Source organism: Dryas octopetala, chromosome 8 (genome assembly GCF_963921425.1).
Source record: "Dryas octopetala chromosome 8, drDryOcto1.1, whole genome shotgun sequence".
NCBI lineage: Eukaryota > Viridiplantae > Streptophyta > Magnoliopsida > Rosales > Rosaceae > Dryas > Dryas octopetala.
In genome coordinates, this window is record NC_141373.1 from 3,924,239 (window position 1) to 3,943,461 (window position 19,223).

The 19,223-nt window shown below is 33.4% G+C and overlaps 3 protein-coding genes across 3 annotated transcripts; 2 read left to right on the top strand and 1 right to left on the bottom strand.

Annotated features, from left to right (window-relative positions):
• Window positions 1-8,253: 8,253 nt before the first annotated feature.
• On the top strand, window positions 8,254-9,856 carry LOC147276162 (uncharacterized). The gene is made up of 2 exons (XM_086254624.1): window positions 8,254-8,627; window positions 9,266-9,856. Exons 1-2 carry the CDS (start codon window positions 8,499-8,501, stop codon window positions 9,566-9,568), a joined length of 432 nt encoding a protein of 143 aa, XP_086110750.1. The 5' UTR covers window positions 8,254-8,498; the 3' UTR covers window positions 9,569-9,856.
• Window positions 9,857-13,542: 3,686 nt separating this feature from the next.
• LOC147276163 (putative F-box protein At3g25750) lies at window positions 13,543-14,727 on the bottom strand. The gene has a single exon (XM_086254120.1). The coding sequence runs from the start codon at window positions 14,725-14,727 to the stop codon at window positions 13,543-13,545; it is 1,185 nt and encodes a 394-aa protein (XP_086110246.1).
• Window positions 14,728-18,752: 4,025 nt separating this feature from the next.
• Window positions 18,753-19,046, top strand: LOC147276164 (uncharacterized). Its single transcript, XM_086255781.1, has one exon. The coding sequence runs from the start codon at window positions 18,753-18,755 to the stop codon at window positions 19,044-19,046; it is 294 nt and encodes a 97-aa protein (XP_086111907.1).
• The last annotated feature ends 177 nt before the right edge of the window (window positions 19,047-19,223 follow it).

Genomic DNA, 19,223 nt, shown 5'->3' on the forward strand with positions numbered 1-19,223 from the left:
TAACAAAACTGAAAGCAATGAAAGGCAGAAGATGCTAAGGGCTCGGAGGACCCATTTTGCAGTGTACAACACTGTAAGCAGAAAGCATGCAGCACCATTCAGTAAATGCTTCATGCACTTTGTAGCCTTCTTGCAGTACATTTCTTCTTTTTGAGAATATTTCCCCCAAGTGGCCATCTTGCGTGATTTTCGGCTGCGTAGACACTTGTAATTGTGGGCAATGCAATGCCACATGCACATGGATTCATGTAAAATAAGCTAGCACACAACTTTACATATGTACACTAAATCATTATCAAAATCTGCAAAACTATGAATTTTCTTTTTCTTTTCAATACTATTTAACAAGCATTCAATTCATAGGGGCTTATACCATGTAAAGCTTTGGGCAAGTGGGCAATCCTCTCCTTACAAGCCGGTTTTAAAAGTAAATTAGGCTCATGGAGCTTTGACACAGTATTAGAGCCCTTGAGGCTTGATGTGTATTTCTGGACGGGGCTTTGACATGAGCTCTACCCTCACATTTTCAATTTCCTCAATAAAACAAAAAAGAAAAAATCAATAAAAACAAGAACCCAAAGAGATATGGTTACCATCACTTTGGGCCTTGAGTTTGTAGATTGGATCTTGGCCCTGCTGCCTAAAAAGGGTCAATGGCAAGTGATTGGGCCCAGATATATTCCCCATAGGTCCATTTGAATTTTTCCATGCTAGATCTGTTTCATGGCATTGGGCCTTGGCATGACTGCATCCGTACACCTCTCACAGTCACTGTAGCCAAAAGCCCAAACAATAAAATAATAAATATTTTATAATTAGATATTTATTTTGGATGAGGGTATTTGCATGGCTTCTGAGGTGACAATCTTGAGCATATTGTTTTTCAACTAAAAGAGTGGTGGCTCATTCTTTAGTCCTTTTTATTTTGCGTAAGCGGAATGTGTTTTGTTTGGCTTGAAGAAGGTCTTAATTGGCTATTTGGCTTATGGAAGCTAATGATTTTGATTGTAACCATTTCTTCAGTTTAATAAATTTTCAGATCTTGCTTTTTCAGAAAGAGATCATTTTGATTTGTGTAAATACCATGCTTAATGCTTTTAACTACTACTAGTTTGTTCCAAGGCAGAAAATCAGCCACGTGCCTTTGGCCCCCAGTTCACCAAAAAAGAAAATCAGCCACATATGCATTGCAATCCCAATCTTTGAAAACTTTGATGATATGAAGCTACCAATACGTGTAAAAGAAGTTTGCTTTCGGTCTATGATCGATGGCATTATTAATTTTTACTTGATAGTCACCCAAAAAGTTTTACTTGATCGATGACTAAAAAGACCAGTAACATGTCAAAGGTTTTGAGGTATCCTCCGAGCATGTGAATGTATCCTTATTTATATCCTTTGTTGGTCCATAAATTGGTGATCTGTTGCTTTTAGGATATAGTTTCTTAACTTAATTTCTTTGACCATTATACTTTGGTCATCCATCTCTTACACTATTTCATTCTGATCTGCAGAAGCTTCCCGTGCCCATGAAACCAGGAAATTGTGAAGATAAAACAAATGGGAGGCTGGGAATGAGAGTGACAAAAATATTGGTCCTCTTATTTGTCAAAGATATACAATATATATAGTACGTTATGCTATTAAATAATCTAACACATAAATATGTTATATTCTTTGACTGTAAATTCATAAGTTTATAATCAATGATTCAAATTTAATTTAGAAAAATAAGCATCTAAACCATCTAATAAAAAAAATATTTCGGCATATATAAAACACATATATTATATAGGGTTTTTTTTTTCATATTTAGCACCTAAACTTTGACAATTATCTTAATGTGGTACCTAAACTTTTATTTGTCTCAATTGAGTACCTAAATTTTATTTTGTGTCTAATAAATACCCATGTGAATTTCTATTAAAATTGTTAACAGAAGTTGAGGACAATATGATCACTTCAAAAAAATTATATTTTAATTATAATTTTTTGTTTTTTTTTTGTTTGTTGTGTTTTTTTTTTATAATTTTAAACATATAAAGAAAATAATTAAAATATAATTTTTTTAGTGACTATATTGTCCTTAACTTTTGTTGACAATTTTAACAGAAATTCATTTTGATACCTATTAGACACAAAATAAAAGTTTAGGTACTTAATTGGGACAAATAAAAATTATATACCACATTAAGATAAGGGTCAAAGTTTGGGTACTAAATATGAAGAAAAAAAAAAACCCTATTATATATGTAGTATTGAACAATAGAACGACTAGTATAAGAGATTAATTATGAAGGACTGTTATATAAGAGTTCTTAGATTAATCTAATGGCACATATTCAACCTCACTCATATCCATTTTATTACCAACTAACCTATTTTAACTAACGTACTAACCCTTTTAAAAAAAACTCAACCAAACTCATTTTATTCCTCACTCCATTTTTGACCTCATGTGTTCACATGTTCACTTCATATCCTTTATGATATAAAATAAAATTTGTAAAGATTTCATGTTAAATTTTAACTTTAAATTTTGTACATAATCCAAATTTTAGAGTCGAAAGATAATATAAAATTGACCAATCAAATATCATTTGATTAATTTAAAAGCTCCTGTAGTCTCATATTAATCCGACTCTATTGCACAATGTCTCGTAACTTCATAAGAATGATTTCATTTTCAAGAAGATAATATTATATATTTGCAACATTGCACGGAAAAAATAGGACCATGATTGGCTTGGTTGGTAGGAATGTAGGATGCATAGGCCTGGACTGGTGTGTGCTGTATTGCACTTATTGGGTTTGCTTTGGGCCTATGATGATTGGTACCCCTTAAATATTTGTAACCAAGAAAAAAGGAGTATCATTGGCATCATTCCCTAATAGGGTTGTTTGGCATGCCTAATACGCGTGGATTAATTAATTAATTAATGATCCCCAAATCTATGTGAGAGTGCCAGGGAGATTGCAGAGCATAATTAACATGCACACCATTGGTCATTGCAATTAAGTGTGACAAAGTCTCTTATTAAGAGTTGGCGAAAACAACTTGTGATGACCAAATAGTCTCGTCGTACACCGTAGAGTCGTAATAGGAAGTAGCATATTGCAGTATTATATGTAGCCTCATTTCAAATGCGATTCTATTTTAAGTATTCCCCCTTTTTTTAAATAGAATTTTGATTCATATAGCTATAAAAACAAAGATATAATGCCAAACCAATATATATTGGCAAATGCTATACACACCAAATGAAATAAACAATTATTCATAGATTTATTCAAATTTAAACATACTATACAGTCTATACCTCATTTATTTATGGAGTTAATTACACTTACACCCCCTGAAGTTTATCGTCTTTTCACATACACCCCCTGGGGTTTCAATAATTACACATACACCCCCTGAGATTTCAAAACTATTGCATATAACCCCCTACAAGAGAAAAAAATAAATAAACAAAAAAGAAAATATTTGTATTGAGGTTGAACCTTACACCTTGAGTAATCTTATTAGATCATTTTATCCCTTAGTATGTCTTTTTGCATAATTTCTCATCATTTTTTGTCTCACTATAAGGGGTTATATGCAACAGTTTTGAAACCTCAGGGGGTGTATGTGTAATTATTGAAACCCCCAGGGAGTGTATGTGAAAAGACGATAAACCTCAGGGGGTGTAAGTGTAATTAACTCTTTATTTATGTACAAATATATTATTATTATCAACAATTATTGTTTATGATATTTAAACATGAAATTCTAGCAATTATTGGGGTAACCCAGTTAGAAAATTGTAGAATTTGCACCATATATACACCTAATTAAGTTCGATCTCTCCCTTCAAATTAACAAAAAAAAACATAGAATCCTCTCTCATAAAGGAAAATTGAGTGCCACTACTAGATCATCAAATGGTGATTGATGAACTTAATATTATTTTAATATATATAATAATAGTATTCACATTATTCATCAAGAAAAACAAAAAATTTTACTCATCAAATAATATGATGGTATGCATATCATGTCATTATTTTATCGGTTATATGTGTGTGTGTGTGGAGTGTAAGATATAAGCCATTTAGATAAATTATGCTTCCCCAGCTTATTTGATCTGCATTATTCTGCAGGTCTCTCTCATCCATATACATAAACTGCTGCATAATATATATTCTAAGGTGACACTATGATGCATACTTCATGTCACACATGCATATATAATATATATTAATTGTAGGACTTGTACTCTTAATTATATATTAAGAAGATATATAAATGCATTGTAAATATTTAAGATCAAGCCGCATACACATCTGTAGATTCAGTTGCGACTGAGTAAGATACGACGACTTGGCTGCATCTCATATAAAATATCCACATGCTTATCACCATGACCATAATGATTGGGCAATAGGGTTAGTACATTGTCTGATAAATTTTTCATAATTGTACGTAATCTTTTGTCTTATTTCTTAACAACTTAAAATTTTCAGAGTACAATAACAAACTCATATTTACCTATATATTGGGATATATAATGCACTTAGGCAGTTAGGCCCACTCGCCAAACATACGTACTTTTACAACGATAGGTGTGTGCAAGTTCCAAGTGATCGAATTGTGAGCCGTTCATCAAAGTCTAGCTTGATCGTGTTCTATTCTTTCACATTGATTTTTCTCACATGCCTTGCCTTCTCTTTTCCCTTTGTTCTATTCTTTCACATTGATTTTTTTCTCATGCACATGCCTTTCCTTTTCTTTATCCTTAATTTGTTCTATTCTTTCACATCGATTTTTCTCACATGCATTTGCTCTTCTTTTCGCTCTCAATTAAGAAACATGTTCCAACCAAACCAGTTAAGAAACATGATGTGTCACATCACAAGTCTTGTGACCTCACCAAACTAGGTCTTGTAAGTTTGCGGTCCTCGCATCATGTACATACTTAAAATATATGAGCATCTACCATAAAAACAAATTAAAATGATTGACAATAAAACTCAAAATCTTATATTTTGTTATAGCACTTTACCTATTTGGATTTTGAGCCAATTTTATTTTACCATTTAATAAAAAAATTATGTCAAATTATTATTTTAATTTAAAGCAATGTCAGACATCGAATAGATTCGTTAAAAATAAGTATATGTGTGGCACGTCACCTTCTTTTAAGAGATTTTTGGTTTTTTTATGTCTATTTGGAAGTGTATTTGGATATTTTTCATTGTATATGAGAGGTTGTATGTAAAAGAAGCAAATTATCCTTATAGTTATTGCACTTTTAATAAAAAGATAAAATAAAAAATCCCTTAAAAGTATGTCATGTGCAATGACCCATGATTATTTTTAACGAGAAGTGTTATTAAATCTGCTTGAGGTTTAACATTGTAAAAAATTAAAACTAAGATAATAAATTGATAAATTAACACAATTTTATTATTAAATGGTGAAGCGGCTAAAATTTAAATAAGTAAAGTGTTAAAAAGCCTTCCTATGTATTACAAATTATAAACTTCGCTTTTCTGATATGAAATTATCTTCTCAACCTCACCACATACTGTTGTTTGATTAAGAAAAAATAATTATATATACTTAGCTATAAATTTGTGCCTGAGACGAAAATTGGACCGGAACATAATATATTATATATATACCAATAATGCTAAAAAAAATCACATTCTGGCGTCATATATAATATAGTCTCTCTAATATTATTACTCTATACTCTATAGATTGCAAGTGACGTAGGTTACTACGACAGTTGTAGACTAAGTCGGTGGTGAGTTGACTGGAACTTTTAAAGCTGACATGGCAGGCTTAGATGTCATGTCACAAACTGGTTGGACACAGTGCCATGATTAGTTGCCAAGTTCCCGGGAGAAGAAAAGTAATATTGTTTAATAGTCAATCAAGTCGGAGAAGAAGAACACGTGGTCCCTACAGATCACCACGTATTCAGGCGAGAATCCCTTCACACCGACACGTGTCACTTTCCTTGCAAAGAAACTCCATAAGGAGGTTGTCACCTAATGCGGTCGCTTAAAATACAATGGTGCTAGAATTACCTATTTCTTCATTAAATGACGTATTATTATGCATGTTATTAATAATTTATGGGTAAATTACTTTTTATGTCCTGTCTTTTGGCTGCAAATGACATTTGGTCTCCATGATTTTAATTTTTTAAATTTGATCATTGTAATTTATGCTATTTGCAATTTTAGAACAATTTTAACAAAACTCAAATCTTTAATTTGAGAATAAATTATTCACTTATTTTGAAAAAAAATTTTATTGGCCTATTAAAAGACCATCTTATGGGCTTTTTAAAACTAATTTTAATTTTTGTTTTCGCATTTATTTGCTAAATAAATTGAGGCTCATAAAATCTTTAGAGTTTGAAATTTAAGTTGGTGATTTTTTTAAATTATTGTTAGAAAATTGAAAATTGAAGGTTACATACATGTTTTTTAGTCATTCTTGAATAAAACTTACTAGTTTAAACAAGTTATTAGTTTTGAGTTGAGAAAAATATTCATATTAGGTCCATATTTTTCCAAAATTGCAAAAAATATAAAACACAAGAACCAAATTGAAAAAATTGAAATCACGGTAACTAAATGTGCTTTATGGCCAAAATATCTAGATGAAAAATGTAATTTACCTAATATTTTATTTACTAAAATACATATTTTTTTATTAAAGAGAGGGTGCACAGAGTAAAATTTAATGCCCTTCTAAGTAAGTTATCTCAACAAAAAATAAATAAAACTAAAATGATTAAATTTGGGTGTTTTGATTAGAAACTTAAAATGAAAAAGAAATTTAACCCAAACTATAGCCGGCCCAAAAATTAAATAGAAGCCAAACTGTCCACCAAGCTCTCTACAGATGCATCTGCACAACCTAACCTGTATTTGAAAGCTGCAATCTAAAACCTGCATCTACAACCTAAAACATGTCATCTACAATATAAAAAGATGTATCTGCAACTTAAAAAAGACATCTACAAACTAAAAAATGCATTTTTCAACCTAAAAATGCTCGGTAATGTATTTTTTCAACTTCGTGTAAACGGACAGATTGGGCTTCAACTTAATTTTTTAATTGGCTGAGTTTGTAGTTAATTATTATTTTTAAATAGAACTTGGGAGTAATTTATACTTAAATTTACCACTACCATATCATATAATGCATAAAGTTAATAGATAAATTTTATGAGTAAAACTGTACTCTTTGACATATTTCAGTTAGATTTGAAAAAACAAAATGACATATCCTAACTAGAAATTTAAAACGTTTATGGGAAGAGTTACTAAATCTTTAAACTTAAATAAAAAATTTAAATCTTATAACCCAATCACGATTTTACATGACGTTACTTAACAGAAATTTATCATTAAACAAAATACAGAGGAAACAAATTAAACTTAAATTGTGATGGACTAAAAAACCTATGGTCGTTTCTAATCCTACATCACTTCAATATTAGGAATTTTATTATTAATTTTGTGTGGGCTTGGGTAAATTTAATTTTATGTTAATAAAGCAGAAATAAGAGAGAAACGAAATTAATAATATTACGAATTTTAAATTTGAATTATAAATGGAGATGAACTTACCTATCCTTTATTGTATACAACATGTGAGAAACAAACATCATATGATCATGTGTGTGTCTCACATATTATATACAATAAAGGATAGATAAGTTTTAGCCTTATAAATAACATGTCATTGCATTTGTTAGTAATTTTTTTGTTATGAAATAGATAATCCTTAAGATGTTTTATGTATGAATAAATGAAATATTGATACATTATTTAAGATCTAAATTTAATTTTATGAAATATATAATTCTTAGAATATTCTATGTATGAATAAATAAAATACTGACATATTATTTAAGATCTAAATTTAATGTTATAAAATATATAATTCTTAAGATATTCTATTCGTAAATAAATAAAATATTTTCATATTATTTAAAATCTAAATTTGAGATCCTGTCACTGCTCAATCGGAATACATCTCATTTCTCTCGCTCCGATTCCTAATTAGTAAAAATGCTAAAAAATAACACGTGTTTTGACGATGAACTGGCAATAGACGGTGGCCAGGGGGAGTACGAAAAACCGATAGTTTAGTCCTTTTCCACATTACAATTGCATTCCTATTAAGCCTATTATATTCCCTTTCCAAATAGCGATTTATTTTCCTCTCTCTCTCTCTCTCTCATTCCCATTTCTCATGATGAATTGAAGTCTATTTATATTAAAAAACCCTGAGACAGTCCCCTGACCAAGAGTAATTGCACACAGCACAGCCTTTTCTGGCCTTTGGGCTCAGCGCTAGCTGTCTGTCTCTCAACTTCTCAATCTTATCCTTCTTCCTCTCCCCCCTTCTTTAAATTTGCTACCTTTCTTCACCATTCTCAATATTTCTGTCTTTCTTTGTTTCCTTGAGAGAGTACTAGCTATAAAACATGACTGGGTTTCCAGAAGGTGATGATCACAGCGTTACTCTTCACCTTCTCAAGAAGAAGATGGCTGAGTTTGCCAAAGAAAGGGATTGGGATAAGTTTCATAGCCCCAGAAACCTCCTCTTGGCTCTGGTTTGTGCATACATATCACTCCGTTTAATTTTCTTTTCTCTCATGTGATTTTGTGGGTTGCCCTTGAATTGTTTGATATATTGATTTGTAAATTTGCATGATCCATGAAATAGGGAGGAGACAAATAAAAGTATGGTTACTATGTTATCACCTTATTTTCTTTCACTTTCTTGTTCATGGGCTTGTGAAGATTTGACCAAATAATTACAGAGCTGACCCTATATAGTTGGATTTGCAGAAATACTTTAACAAATGGTTTAGTTTAATTGTGGGTTCTGAACTTCTGACGTGTTTAATTTTTATTGCATGCGGGTACTAATTGCCTGCAAGTGGGCTTCTTTAAATATTTTATATGTTTTTAATCCTATTTTAAGTTTTAACTTTCTCTAAGACCCAATTTAAGATTTTTAAGCACTCGGGTGGTGAAACTTGACCTGCTTTGCTGAGAACAGATCTTCCCTTTTTGTTTTTTGCCAACTTTAATTTCTGTGTTTTCTTGCACCCTCTTTTCTGCTTTTGCTTTTGCTTTTGTGTCACATACATACCCAGAAAGTTCAAATAATCATAAATCTAAAATTGTGGTCACCATGATGAGTGCTTGATGTGTGAAAGGTCTGGCATTTTTGATGAAATCTCAGGTGGGTGAAGTGGGAGAGCTGTCTGAGATTTTCCAGTGGAAAGGAGAGGTTCCAAAGGGCCTGCCTGATTGGGAAGCAGAGGAAAAAGAGCACTTGGGTGAAGAGCTTTCAGATGTTCTGCTTTACTTGGTCAGGCTCTCTGACATCTGTGGTGTTGATCTTGGCAAAGCTGCACTGCGCAAGGTGGAGCTCAATGCCATCAAGTACCCTGTGAACCAGAAACAAACCCAAACCAACATCACCACCACCACCACAGCCATCAATAATGGTGGCAGCAATGAAGAGAATGGAGTGGTTAATTAGTTTTCTCTGCTTTGAAAAACCCACCACAGGTTTTTTACTTTTGCTGTGTTGTTAATACTATATTTGGGTGGATGGGTGGTGTGGCTTGGGCTCTTAGGATAGAGCTTTTTACTTTTTAGGGGATGGGTTTTCTTGCATGAGTCAGGCTACAGTGTTGGTGCTGTTTTGGGCATTTACTATCTCAGAGATTTTGTTACTGTTTTGGCTACTGAATCAAATCCCTTCTGTTAGACATGAGATATGGGGTGATACTAAATATATTATCTTTTCCCTTTTTTTCTTTGCACAGTATTTGCTGACTTGTCCTTTTATCCAATTTGCTTACTGCCTTTACTTGCTTTAACTTTTCAAGTGGTGTGGCTTTGGGACTTTTGCTTTTCTACTGGAATTATGAAATTTAAAAATGCTTATTGAATTTATTAGTTGATTTCTAAACAGTGAGAAACATATATAAAGTAGCTTGTGCCAAATAATATATAGGGTTATTGATAGATAAGTTCAAATGAGAGAATGAGATCATATAGAAAATAGTTCATGTCTCTAAAAATTGAACAACTATATGATACTTTAAGTAATTGTATGAGCTTTTCGTCAAGTGTTTCATTATGTCACTAATTAACAATTAACAATTGCACAGGTCACTAATTAACAGTAACACGAGCGTTTGAACCCTGCAAGGGATTCCAAAGATAAATCTTTTGCACTCTACATTCTCATGTGAGGAACGTATAAGGTTGATTTTGGGGTACCAAAATCATATTCCTATATTAATTGGCAATTGAAAATCTTTGGAGTGTTATCCAATTTAAGGTCTGAATCAAGGATGGTGAGAACTCTGAGAGAAGTTGCGTATTAAAATTCTAAAGTCAAACCTCTTATGGAAAAACCCAACCCAACCCAACTGAAAGTCGGACTTCTGCAAATTGCAATACAAGACAAGTCAATGAGTCATATATACATATACTAACTAAAGCTGCCTGCAAAGTGCAAAGGATATGTATATGACTATATATGCATGGTGGTGGGACCAGGTTACATCATCCAATCAAATCTCTACTGTATATCTTATCATATCATATCAGCTCTTTTAGTCTCTGATCTACAGGGAGGCAGAAAAAGTACTGTAACTCACTCAACAACGTACAGAGGATTATAATGCAGAAGATTAAGAGGTGGGTCATAGGTGTATGCGTACAAGTACTGTACATTAACATTGGTAATTTGGCATATATGCATAATGCATGCACCTCCCTTACTTTCCATTTTGCTGAAAATTATGTCATCACATCCACTGTAGCTAGTTCAACATAAGGTGGGTGCATATATATATATATATATATGGAAATATATGATTTGTTCACCAATCACACAAGCAATGACAGCGTCAAGATTGAAGAAGGTAAAAAAATGGATCTCTTGGCTTGTACAATGAGTAATGTTGAGGTTCATGATCAAATACAGCCATTCCTACCTATCATGTGCCTTTGAAGATTTTTAGTTCAATCATGGCCAAAAAATAGAAGATTTTTAGTTCAATGTCTATGGATTGTAATTAATTATGTTTAGGGTTTATTTCATATTTAGTACTTAAACTTTGACCCTTGTCTTAATGTGGTACCTAAACTTTTATTTGTCCCAATTGAGTACTTAAACTTTTATTTTGTGTCTAATAGGTACCAAAATGAATTTTTGTTAAAATTGTTAATAAAAATTAGGGGCAATATAGTCAAAGTATATTTTAATTATTTTATTTATATGTTTAAAATTATTAAAAAAAAAACACACAACAAACAAAAAAAATTAAAAATTAAAAATAAAATATAAATATAAATATAAATTTTTTGAAGTGACTATATTGCCCCTAACTTTTGTTGATAATTTTAACAGAAATTCATTTTGGTACTTATTAGACACAAAATAAAAGTTTAGGTACTCAATTGGGACAAATAAAAGTTTAGGTACCACATTAAGACAATGGTCAAAGTTCAGGTACTAAATATGAAAAAAAAAACCCTTATGTTTATATAGGCTATGAATGCTTGCTCACCAGGCCACATTCGTTTGGTTATTGAAATGGAAAATAAGGGTAGTTTGGGGAACGTTGATCTGCAATGGTCAGTGGATCTCCACCGTCCGTGTCTCACACACCAAGCCCAAAGAGTGGGCATTCTCCCTTCTGACGCACGAGTCCAGCTGGGATCTACCTTCCATTATACTTAGCTCAAATGGCCCTCACCCATATCCATACATGACACTCACTTATTGCACTCAAATGGCTACATACTCAATTTTACATGGCCCTCAAATGGCTTTGACACTCACCATTGTAGAAGGCCTAAGGCTCCTAAAGATTCCACCAAATATAGCCTTTTAATTTGTTTTCCTTTGGCATCTCTGGAACAACAACTCTTGTATGTGCTTACTTTGGGTCTTCAATGTCACAAACCAAAACACTGCCATAATGGTTCACCACATAAAATTGTCCCTTATAATAAGTTAGATCCCTTATATTCTCTGGACAAACTATTCTTGTCCAATATTCATCTCCTGGTCAGAAAAATGCCAAATTACTTTGGTTACAAAGAGCCATGACTAAGTAGTCCGATGTTCAAGAAGGGCTCCATGATAACACGAACTTGTTCATGTCCAAGTAAGTATCTTGGGTTTAGCAACAAATTTTTTTCAACAGAATTCTCAAATACCTTAAGATTTGGCAACTTAATTTGGGCGTGATTTAAAGGATGCGACAATTGAACTTTCAAATCTTGTACAATGATCAGCCATCCCAAAGAAGAATAACATATCCTTCCCATTGCTTCTGGCAGATTAAGTTGGTAATTCTTACCTTTTGTCAAGCTGTCAAACTCACGGAATTCAGTATCCTCCTCCTTCTTTGGGAAGATAAGGAATGGAACTTGATGTGTTAATCGACCAGTAAAGTTTTCTCTGATTGCAGCTGATCTCCATGATTTACAAACAACACCAAAATTAAGCAATAAAGTCCTTCATGGAAACTTCGGATTTCGCTAGAGAGACCACAAGTTCTTGAGGAAGATCCGAACAGTTAGCCTTATTCAAGATTTCAAATTGGATTGGAGTTTAAAAAGTTATAATTAGAGCAGTACATGTAGTCATGTAGAGGCCAGAGAGCAACACAAGATGTTCCTTGCCCACCACGCCACCTTCTTCGTTTCTTTATAGGATTTGGACGTCTATAGTCTTTTTTTTTTGTCATGACTGTCAATTCCAAATGTGTCTAACGAAATGGGCTGAAACAGCCCATAGCCATCTCTCTCAGCTTCAACTTACTTGGATTGGGCCTCAAGTTGGGTGTCAATAGTATATTCACCTTTAAGTTTATTTTCACAATTACGTATTGACTCTTTAAATCACCACCGTCAGATTTCTTATTTAGTTGTGGTGATATGATCTTGCATCCTTTACATCATGATCATTGGATTCCATGATGGAGCATTATATGAGTCTTATACACATATTGTGAATCAAAAGATTTCTAACCAGGGGAGATCATGAAGCTATCTGAACCATCCGATCTGTTTTAGATGGAACGGATCAATCTGATGCTCTCGAGCTTTCGTTTGATCTAAAAACACCGCTGGTGCACTTTCCTCTTGTTCATGCTAATTAGAATCTCAGTTTCAATTGTTAAGTTGCTCACTTCACATTATGTCCTACTTGTACTTCTCTTTTCCTAATACACTATTGGACTCTCTGCATACTGCACATAATCCTTCTGGTTATATAAAGCAAGAAGTTGAGGAGTTTAGTATATAAAGTAGCAGAACAATTTATTCAATTTAATTAAAAACAAACAAACAAACCCAAAACTAAAGGAAACACAGTTCGACTTTGTTCCTTCTCATAAGTCATGACATTGTTGGTAATTGCTGTTGGACTCTGCTAGTATGTATGTAGAAGTTGTATCCATAAAATAAAGGACAAATACATTTCACTTAGAAACTCGGTTGAATCCATAAATACGGTTTTGACTTACGAGAATTCCATACACAATAATAAAATTCAGGGGATAGGACAAGGTTGTACTCAATTTTTCCATCTTCCATATTAAAAATACCCATGTCTATATATACACTTTGACCGTACTCACTCCTCCTATTGGTGTACCTAACAAAGTATATGCAATTGGGTTTGCATCCAGAGTAGTAGTGTGAGGTCTCAACAGAGAAGCAAGAAGAATTATCACCCAGGAACAATGTTCTATTCCCCAAGTTGTTTATCTCAGAGTCCGACCCCCAATTTCCATTACTAAATGGGACCTTGAAAACCCTAAACATAGTGGCCGTCGCCAATAAGTTGCTTCCTTGGCAGAAAACCACCAATAAGTCCCCTCTTGATTCCACCAGATATGACCTTTCAATCATGGGAGGAAGAAGTTCCCTTGGCATCTTTGGAACAACAATCCTTGTGCATGGTTGCTTAGAGTCTTCAATGTCACAAACCAAAACATTCCCATCAAGGTCCACAACATAAAATTGTCCATTATAATAAGTTAGATCCGATATATTTTTATCATGCTCTGAATTATAAGCTATACTTGTCCAATACTCATCGTCTCTTGGTCTGCAAAATGCCAAAACACTTGGAATTTTATCATCACTTCTCTGTTTATGAAAAACCATGACCGTGTAATCCGATGTCCAAGAAGGGCTTGATGATAAGACGAACTTAATAATGTTATAGTAGTGGATTGGCGTATGAAACCGTCCACTAAAATGATCAAATATTTTAAACTCTGGCAACTTAATTTGGGCATGATTTAAAGGATGCAACAGAATTAAAGGAGGCAAAGTTAAAGGATCCAACAGATTAAATTTCAAATCTTTAGTGATTAACCATCCTAAAGAAGAATAACATAGCTTTCCTTCGGCTTCTGGCAAATTAAGTTTGAAAATCAGACCTTTTGTCAAGCTATAAAACTCACGAATGGTAGGGGCAGCATTCTCAGGGAGCATAAGGAATGGAAGTTCATGTGTTAATTGACCAGTAAAGTTTTCCTTGGTCGCGTCTGATCTCCATGATTTACAAACTGCACCAAGAACAATAAAATCCTGAAAGGAAACTCCTTGTTGGGCTAGAGACATGAACAAATCTTGAGGAATATCTGACCAGTCAGCCATGTTCGAGATTTCAAATCAATATGATCGATTATCCCTCTGATTTTTTTTTTTTTTCTATATGTATGGAGCTTTACACGTATATGAAAGGGTACAGAGCAGCACAAGATTTATGTTTATGTTTATATATGCTTGCTTGCCCACCACGCCACATTCTTTGTTTCCTTGTAGGATTTCGATTCCTTTAGTTTTTTTTTACTATGGGCTTCGTCTTCTGATTTTCTTGTTTAGTTTGTACAGGCCCTAACTGCTTGTGGATCCTTATTAATTTCTTGAGCTTGTTCACGTGCTTTTTTGGTCGGCTTTTGTAGGTTGTACTAGTGAAGTTTAGGAGCTAACAGTGTGCGTCCTAGCTCTGAATAATTGTATTTATCAAGCTATTTGTGGTCTAATGACTCTGTTGGAATATCTGTGATTGTGTTTTCGCTAATGATTGGTTAGAGTAGAGTATTCACTTTCAGTTGTTAAGTTCCCCCGCTTTACATTATTTCCTAATTTAAGGTCGGTTTTCCAACAATAATCTTTCTATTATATGAAGCAAGAAATTGAGGGGTTTGGTGTAACTTTTGGGATTCAAAAAAATACCATTCAATAACTACAACTGTTAAAATCTAGAGAAATATAATAAAGTAGTAAAGTAGTGAACAATAATATCAATAAATAAAACTATTTGTATCATTTTAACTTATGACTTGCTAGTATGTAAATAAAAACTTATGGTAGAAAAGACAAATATCCTACTTATAAACTCGGTTGAATCCATAAATACGGATTTTCAAATTTAAGAAAAGAACTAGGGGAGTTTCTAACGATTCGCTCAAACTTTCTATCTTCCATATGCAAAATACCCATGTACGGATGTGGAGGCAATGAGACACTGATATCATCCTTGGTGTTTGGTAATAAGCTAGTGTTTGCAAAAATATATGCAATTAGTCTCACATCCAGAGTAGTTGGAGGCTTGAAAAGAGAAAGAAGAATTTTTATCACCCAATTAAGAAGAGGGTTGTATTCCCCAAGTTTTAAACCTCTAAGTCCAACTGCGACTGCCAAGGCCGATCGTCCTTACTAAATGACACCTTTAAAACCCGAAACACAGGGTATGATAATGCGTTCCATATGCCGCAACAGAAAACCACCAATAAGGACCCTCCTGATTCTACCAGATATAGATTGTTAACTATTAAAGGAGAACGAAGGGTCCTTGACATAACTCGAACAACAATCCTTGTAGATACTTGCTTAGGATCTTCAATGTCGACACAAACGTGAACAATGCTGTCATAGTCAACGACATAAAATTGTCCCATATAGTAAACTATATATATCACATATTCTATCGATTCCTGTTATAAAGGGCCATGATTATGTAATCTGATATCGAAGAATTAAGGGCTCGATGATAAGACGAATTTGTTTATGCTAGGCGAATCAAGTTTTTCAGATATCTTAAAATCTGGCAACTTGATTTGGGCATGGTTTAAAGGATGCAACAGATTTACTTTCAAATCTTGTACAGTGATTAGCCATCCCAAGGAAGAATATATAACATAGCTAGCTTTTTCTTAGCTTCTGGGAGATTAAGCTTGTAATTCTTACCTTTTGACAAGTTGTAAACCTCACGGATGACACTATCGGCCTCCTCCTTTTCTGGGAGCAAAAGGAATGGAACTTGATCTGTTAATCCTCCAGTAAAGTTTTCTTTGGTTGCGGCTAATCCCCATGATCTACAAACTGCACCAAAAGCAACAAAATCCTCCATGGAAACTACTCGTCTAGCGACAGAGATGATAAGATCTTGAGGAAGATTCGAACAGTTCGCCATATTCAAGATTTCAGATCAATTATCTCGCAGATGAAATGATCACTGTCGAAAGAAATGATGGAGCAGCTAGTGGATTTACAAGGGTGGCTAGAGAGCAAAGCAATCGTTTTGCTTGCATGTTTATATACGCTTTATATATATGTATGCTTTGCTTTGCTTTGCTTATTCTTTGGGGTGAAGTCAATTAATCCAACTGTCTAACGAAATATGTTAATTTCAAAATGAGAAATGATTTTGGGTCTCAATTTGATGCGGCCGATTTAAGTAATACACATCATTTTTTTTAATTTTTTTTAATTAAATATCTATTTACCCCTTAAAATACACCTCCAAATAAGCAATACAAAACTATAATAACCATTGTTAATATAGAAAATTAGGATTAAATACCAAATCTTAATAATTTTTTGGTATAGCATGAAAACCATATAATTTTTCAATTGAACTACCAAATTTAAATGTAGTTTTTTAGATTATATCACAAATATATTGGCCTCTTTGATTTAAGCCTTTTTCATTTAACATTTTTATTCTTTGGCCTACATATGATGAGTGTTAGTTAAAATTTATAAGGTTTTGACAAAATTACCCTTGAGACTTCTATATTATCTTGAAAATTTGCTAACGTAGTCTCAACTTCACATTTAGTTGTGACTGTATGACACTCACAACTTCAAATATAGTTGTGACTGTACGACAATCATATCTAAGTTGTGAGACAGTCACAGTTAAATTGTGACTTAATTGAATTTTTTTTAAAGAAATTATACTATAATATAGTATAAATAGAGGTCAAAACAATATTTTTATTAATATTCTATAATAAATGAATAATGATTGAAAAAACAATTCTTCTAAAAAAATGATTGAAAAAACAATTACAGTAAAAAGAAAAACCAGAACCCCACCCAACCCAGGCCTACCAATTCCTCCTTACTGTTGGCCGGTCCGACACCGGTGACCACCACCGTGGGCGCAAACCACGTACTCACCCATAAAAAGTTGTAGAGAATATTCCATTGAATACATGACTCCACCCATTCATGTTCTTGCTCTTTCCTTTTCTCTATTAAATTGATTTTGAGGGTATTTCAAATCGAAAGTGACCTAACATTATATATAGTCTGGAGTATGTAGCTATTGACTTAAACTATTACAACAAAACGGACTTATGTCAAATCAATAATTGAAAAATAAGGTCAATAACCTTGTATTGAATTGCCTATTGACCTCAACCATTACATATGCTCTTATAGAGCTAGAGGACAGAATAATATAAGCCAGACTGAGACTATATATCTTATGGTATATATGTTTCTCTTATCCCAAGGTGACCTCCAACAACAATATTAACATAGGTTGGAAAACTTTTAAGTTACGAAATTGTGCCTAAGAATATGAATGATCAGGCGCATGTACTATGCAGCATAATATTAATGAAGACTACAGCCTCTTGTAATCAAATCTTATCGCATTATTATTTTAAATGATTCTTCTTATTTTCTTGACCAAAGTAAAGCATCCCAATTTGCTTTTGAAATCTGTTATGTCCACAACAATGTTTGACAATACTGCTCCTTTGATGCTTGAAGCCATCTGGTCTGCTGAAATTAGTTTGGACTATGGTCTATTAATTTTCCTCTCATAATCTAATTAAAGATTTAAGATAAAAAATGTTCATAGCAATCATATTTCCGTTGCATTCATGTCATGTACATTTCCAAGTAAGAGACACCGATGTAGTGTATTTTCACTTCAACAAAAAAGTCGGTAAAACTGTATCAAATTATTTGAAAACGGAGTTGTAGAAGATAGGTTTGTGAGCAATAATGTTGTGTAAAATATGTTTAATTTTCGCGATCCCATTTGTACATGTGACATGAGCCAAGTACACACTCCCACAGTTTCAGTGGTAACTAAACAACTCTTACCTGCAAGCTCTTTAGACTAATTAATTGTCTTTTGAGCCTAAAGTTTTCTTTTTAATCATGACTACCACAACCCCAACAATAAAAATAGAATAAAAACTCCTCCTAAGGCACTACTTTAGCATCAGGCCTTAAAAAATCATAATTGTTATAATTGCTGCCATTATGACTATCATCATTAACATCAACAATTCATCTTTAATGCACACTATATAAGGAACTGGGAATGAGCATCACAAAACACTTAGCATAACTGCACAACCAAAACAATAGCAATGTTGAGAAGAGGTTCCATTACCATATCTATGTTATCGAAGTCCACCATGTTGGTTGGGTGGTGTCGGCCACGGAGGCGGCTTAGGAGGCGGAGAGGTAGCACCATATGGCTAGGGAATAAGCGCCGAGGATTCTGCCTAGGGTCACGCCCAGCGTTACAATGGGGGGCCATGGCTGGCCCTATTCGGATGCTAAAGAAGATCATCATGGGGATGGTCCCTAATGGAAGGTGGATAGAAGCTTACAATTGGTCTTTGCCACTTCTACGTCCCCAAATATTTCCTTTGTGTTAATCGCCAACTGTAACTTCTTTTGGCTTGGTTTTCATTTTCTTCTTAAAATCTGTAAGGAGCCGTCCAACAACCCTCCTAATTGGAAAGACAGATTTCTTCTTTGCCACCAAAGAAATTCACATGTTTGAAGTCAAATGTGGGAAAACCATTTTTCATGTTTGCATTGTGATTTGTGGC